The following is a 6,000-nucleotide window of genomic DNA, read 5'->3' on the forward strand; positions in this document are numbered from 1 at the left end:
AACAAATCTCCTCTACCACACCAAGGAGTGTGTTAAATGTCCTTTCTTTTCTTTTTTTTCTTTTTTTTTTTTTTTTTTTGGTTTTTCGAGACAGGGTTTCTCTGTGTAGCCTTGGCAGTCCTGGAACTCACTTTGTAGACAAGGCTGGCATGCGCCACCACGCCCGGCCTTTTTTTTTTAAATTCACGCAGACAGCAAGAAAAGTGGAGATTTATAAGGAACAGGGTTGGAAAGATAATGTCACTCATCGGGAGTACTTCCTGCTCTTACCAAAGACCTGGGTTTGCTTCCTAGCACCCACAGAGTGGCAATTCTGGGGGATCTGACACCCTCTTCTGGCTTCACAGGCACCAGCACACATGGGATGAACAGACAGACAGACAAAACACACATACACATAAACTAATAAAAATCTAAAACAAATAGATCTAAAAAAAAAAGAAAAAGATTTGTAAGTGTGATGCTTTGTATATACTCGGTCCAGGGAGTGGCACTATTAGGAGGTGTGGCCTTGTTGGAGTTTGTTGCAGTAGGTGTGTCACTGTGGGTGTGGGCTGTAAGACCCTCATCCTAGCTTCCTGGGAATCAGTCTTCCACTAGCAGCCTTCAGATGAAGATGTAAAACTCTCAGCTCCCCCTGCACCATGTCTGCCTAGATGCTGCCCTGCTCCCACCTTGATGATAATAGACTGAACCTCTGAACCTGTAAGCCAGCCGCAATTAGATGTTGTCTTTATAAGACTTGCCTTGATCATGGTGTCTGTTCACAGCAGCAAAGCCCTAACTAAGACAGTCAGTAAAGCTGAATTCTTTCCATTCAGGATCATTTGTTATAGCAAAGCTACAGCTGACCCAGAAAGCTGCACACTGAGAGATTCAGAAAGGCCAACGCAGTCTTCTACACATTTTATCCTCATAACCACACAATGATTTCAACAAAAGTAACCAGTCTTTTCTAATTCTAAACCTTCTGCCCTGTGTGAGCTCTTGTTTTTGTTTTGTGTACTTTGTAGTTGCATGTGTGTATATGTGTACAAGTGGAGGTCACAGGCCAGCCTTGGGTGTGGTTTCTCAGGAGTCAGCCACTTCAAGTTTTGAGACAGGGTTTCCTGTTGGTTTGAGTAGGCTAGCGGCTGGTCAGGGATCCTCAAGGATGGTCAGGAGGATCCCAGGAACCTCCTGGTGTGATCCACCAGCACTGGAGTCACAAGTGCACACAACCAATGCCTGGCTTTTCACGGAAGCTCTGGGGATCAAACACACGCTCTTATGCTTACCTGGCAAACACTTTCTAGTTTTAACCTTTGAGACAGAGTGTTCCTATATTGTCCAGGCTGGCCTTGAATTCCTAAACTCAAGTAACCCCCATGTCTCAGACTCCTAATAGGTAGGATACAGGCCACAGTCACCACACCTGGCTGGTGTTTACTTTTACAACTGGAAGAATAAAGCCATTCCTTCGCTTTACTGCACCAAGCCCTGATCCTTGCCTTTAAAAAAGCAAGAGGAAAAAAAAAAAGAAGTAGGTTGAGAAACTGTCAGATCCTTTCAAAACCCCTTTAATTGAGGCTTATTAAAAAGTGCTATTATTCCTAATGAACAATGGGATCTGAAACCCCAAAACAGACTCTCCCTTGGTGGAGCTGCTGTCAGGGTGCAATGGCCTCCCTGGCCTGGCTATTCACATCCCTTACCCTGTTCTCCTTGTCCCTCAGGCTATCTTATCAGAGAAGTAAAAAGCTTGGGGACTAAGCCCTGTCCGCCACCCTGAAGACAAACACCAAAGCCACGTGTCTGACCTGTGATATTGACAGGAGCACCCACTGAAGCAATTCCATAGCTAACATAAGGTTCTGGGACCTAACACAGACATCACCTCAGGTTGCCCGAGACAAAGCTTAGAGAATGGGAAACTGATGCCCAGAGAATACACAGAATTTGCCTGGAGTCGTATTCCATACAAACTTCTCAGCCAGATCAAATCCCTTGGAATATTGGTCCAATTTGCATCAGAGATTCAAAACAGAAATAGGAAAAAACCACTAAGCCAACACAAACAAAAAAATAAATGAAAATAAACAGGGCTCTGAATACAGCTCTAGGTCAACCATGGAATGCTTGCCTCCAGTTAGTAGAGCTCTAAAATCTAAAGTCCCCAGCACCAAGCCCCCAACCTCCAAAAAGAAAAGAAACAACTGACAAATATGGCTAATGAAGTTGAATGAGAGCAGCAGAGAGGGTATGGTGGTGTGTGGCTTTCTTCCCAGCACTTGGGAAACAGAGACAGCTGGATAGACGTCTGTGAGTTCCAGGTCAGCCCGCCTGACACAGAAAGTTCCAAGTCTGTTAAGATAGTGAAAACCTGTCTCAAAACAAAGACAAATATCAGAGAGTAGGGGTGGACAGAAAGGACTTCTCATCTAGCTTGGACGTCTCAAACATTCGGGAGTGTGGAACTTCTGTTCTGGAAGTCAGGATGCTTCTGGCCCAGTGACCAAGACATATAACTACCTGAGCTTTACCACCGCTGGAAACCCTTCCTAGCTCGAATGCCCAGCCAGGATGCATGGCCCAGTCCTGAGTCATCCAAATGACTTCTGTCTATCTTCTCTATCGAATTCACCCCACCTCCCTCCGCCAAACAGACTTCTACTAACTACATCAACCCCTGCCGCTAGACCCAGAACTTCCCAGCTTCTAGCCTTTGATCACAGCACTGCCTACTCTTGGACCATTCTCACACATTCTCTGCCTGCTAAAACATCCCCCCAAAACATAGTGAACTGGGGGCAACAGAGCTGGAATGACAGTATGGCGGCCTGAGACTAAGGCCAGTGCTCTCTCGCTCTCCCCATCCTCTGCTTTACGGGTCCAACAAGAAAGCAGTCATTTCGCAAAAGGTAGAGAGAATTCCTGGAATCTCTCCCAGCTCCGGATGCAGAGAAACCAACTGTGGTGGGGCAGAACAGGGAACACTTTCAGCCGAGCTTTGTTTTAGCAGGGAGGCTGTTGTCCTGAGAAGGGACAGCTGCAGCCTCCCAGATATCAAAGTTTGAAAAAGAAAAGCACAGGCTCTATGTCTCTAGCCCACCAGTGTGTCAGGCACAAAAACAAAACAAAACAAAAAACAAAACAAAACAAAAAACAAAACAAAACAAAACAAAACAAAAAAAATGGAGCCAGCCTTCTCTGGACCAACCTTTAAACAGCCCAGTGGGCAGGAGAGATGGTGGAAGGTTAATAGCAGAGAAATCCAGTTCAGTTCCCACGTCAGGCGGCTCACAAGCACCTGGAACTTCATCTCCAAGAAGATCCAACTCTTGATTTGCTTTGTTTGGTTTGGTTTTTGGAGACAGGGTTTCTCTGTGTAGCTGTAAAATAGGCTGACCTTGAACTCAGAAATCAACCTGCCGAAGCTTGTACCACCAATGGCCAGCAAAGAAACGTCTCTGGCCTCCATGGGCACCTGCACTTATGTGCACATAACTACACACATACACATATTTTAAATAATAAAAACAAATCTAAAAAAATGAAAAATAAACTCAGCCCTGCAAAGAGTCAGCAATAGACACTGACAGATCCAACACAGCGTTTTTAGAATTGGGTATCTGATGTAGGTAGGCTTCATAAAAATTCCAACAGAAAGAAGAAAGAGATTCTAAGAGTTCCTCTTACATACTCAAGGATAGTGAGTGACCATGCTACTCTGCAGACACTGGGATCTGCTGAGTATGGAAACAAAATCAAGAAACCCTCCCATCCATCCACATCTTGAATCAGAATGATCTGGTGACCTTTTCTTCTTTCTCTCCTTCCTTTCTTTCTTCCCTTCTTTTCTTTCTTTTCTTTCTTTCTTTCTTTCTTTCTTTCTTTCTTTCTTTCTTTCTTTCTTCCTTCCTTCCTTCCTTCCTTCCTTCCTTCCTTCCCTTCTTCACTTCTTCCTATGTTTTTTCCAGACACGGTTTCTCTGTGTAGCCCTAGCTGTCCTAGAACTCACTCTGCAGACTAGGCTGGCCTAAAACTCACAGAGATCTGCCTGTCTTAGCCTCCCAAGTGCTAAAATTAAAAACATGCGCCACCACCACCCGGCTAACATTTTCTTTTTAATCTTAGTAGTGATGTTCCCTCTTGACTCTGCCTTCCAAATCTCACCCAGTTTAAAACCCAGTATCCTAGCAGGGCATTGTGTTGTGTGCCTGGATGCCTGTAAACCCCAACGCATAGTGGGTGTAGGTAGGAGGATGTGGAGTGGAGGACAACCTGGGCTACATAGTCAGACCTTGGCCCCAGAACAAAAAACTTGGTTTCATCCAAGGCCACCAGTGTTTCACACACGGCCAAACCATCCTAGTTGGGACAGGGAGAAACAGCTATAAGTTCAAGCCAGCCTCCCTGGCTGGCATCACCAAGATGAAGTCCCAGGTTCACCTCATTAAGGTCATAAGGACCCAACTCTCCCACTATAGCAATCAAAGGCTCTCGGGGTACAAGATAAGGAAGTCTACCCATTTCTTTTCCAGAGTCCCGGTCTTGTCAAGCCACTGTGGCTGGCAAACACCCAGCAGGCCTCTGCCAGAAAAAAGGGTTCGGGAACAAACCAGCCAGTCACACAGTCTTCCTTCCTCCCTCCGCTCCTACTTAACAGGGTTTTCACCTCGCCACCCCCCCCCCCCGCCCCCAGCCCCTTCGTCTCTCTTTAAAGCACTTACTTATTATTCTCTATCTGAAACTCTCACTTCTATATTCGCTTGTTTCCCCACTTCCAAGGGATCCACGAGGGTAGGGCACTTAGGGAACACGCAGTGCCTGGCAGCAGAGGCCGCTCAATAACTGGGCACAATTCAACAAGTGAACCGTCGAAGGCCTCACTTTGTGCCAGATGCGGGGCACTGGTGGGTGACGGGAGAGAGAGGGGGCGTTCTCTCGCTTTAGCCAAAAATGGCACAAAGAAGAAGCTGGAAGCCGAGGGGGGTGGGGGTTCGGAGGGTTGGAGATCCTGCAGGGAGGACCCCAAAGTAGCTCGCCACAGTTCTTCCCGCCATGAGCGCCCCCTGGCCTCACCCCCCGCAGGCCCCGCGCTCACCCGCTGCAGCTCCATCTCGATCTCGCCAGCTTTGAGCACGATGGGTCCCCGCACAGCGTACTCCACCGCCTTCACCTGCGGGTTCATGGACTCCAGGGTGAGGATGCGGTCTCGAGGGCTGCGCTCCGGTCGCACCTTGAGCGCCGCCGAGGCTTCGGCTGCAGCGCTGCTGTGACTACGGCCCCAGGGGCCCGAGGCGCGGGGGCAGGAGCCCCGCCGCACCAGCACCGCTGCCCGCTGCATCGCGAACCTGCCGAGGTTAGCCCTGGCCCAGAAAGAAGGAGAGCAAGACGTCACGCGCAGCCCCAGGTGGGCACCAGTCCCCCAAGAACCCAAGGCTCTCGGCCGGCAGCGCCAGCCTAGCTCCAGGGCTGCATTCCCACCCTCTGGTTACCGGGACCCTGCACCCTGCCACTGCAGCCCCAAGACGCTACACCGCTGGGTTGCCGGAGCTGCGCCTAATGTGGGTATGCAACGTGCCTGTCGCCGCCGGACTGTCCGCACCGCTCCGGTTAAGGTGAGCCTGGGCTGCTCCCAAACCCGGTGGCCGGCCACCGCATCCTGGCGCCTGGCACCAGCACCTCCTGGCTCCCTGTATTCGCACACCCACCGCCGCCGACTCCGCCTCGGGCCTGCGCACTGACTTCTGGGTCTTGTAGTTGTCTTGACCGTATCAATGCTGCAGTGACGAACCGGATAAACTACAAGTCCTCTAAAGCCTGGCGCAGACCAGACTGGGCTGGGCAGGGGGTGGGGGAGCGGTCGTCTGGGCTGGGTCTTGGTGACAGAGAATCCCTAGTTTAAGGCAGCGGCTGTCCTTTCCAGAGGCTTTTGGAATTTTTTATTTGCTACTTGGCTGCTTCTCCCTAGATGCACACCCCGCCTCCCTTCACCCTCACCTCGGGACACCTACA

General features: G+C 49.5%; 1 protein-coding gene across 1 annotated transcript in view; it reads right to left on the reverse strand.

Moving 5' to 3' along the window:
• The window catches only part of Gpt2 (glutamic--pyruvic transaminase 2), a 33,953-nt gene extending 28,226 nt beyond the window's left edge, over positions 1–5,727 (reverse strand). Inside the window, exons 1-2 of the mRNA XM_021169462.3 lie at positions 5,567–5,727; positions 5,087–5,351 (exon numbers count right to left, since the gene is read on the reverse strand). Of these exons, the coding sequence (XP_021025121.1) occupies positions 5,087–5,329 (243 nt within the window). The 5' untranslated portion in view covers positions 5,330–5,351; positions 5,567–5,727. The remainder of the gene's footprint in view (positions 1–5,086; positions 5,352–5,566) is intronic.
• Between the last annotated feature and the right edge of the window lie 273 nt (positions 5,728–6,000).

This window comes from Mus caroli, unplaced genomic scaffold (assembly GCF_978045245.1).
Source record: "Mus caroli unplaced genomic scaffold, Mus_caroli_1 scaffold_10, whole genome shotgun sequence".
Taxonomy (NCBI): domain Eukaryota; kingdom Metazoa; phylum Chordata; class Mammalia; order Rodentia; family Muridae; genus Mus; species Mus caroli.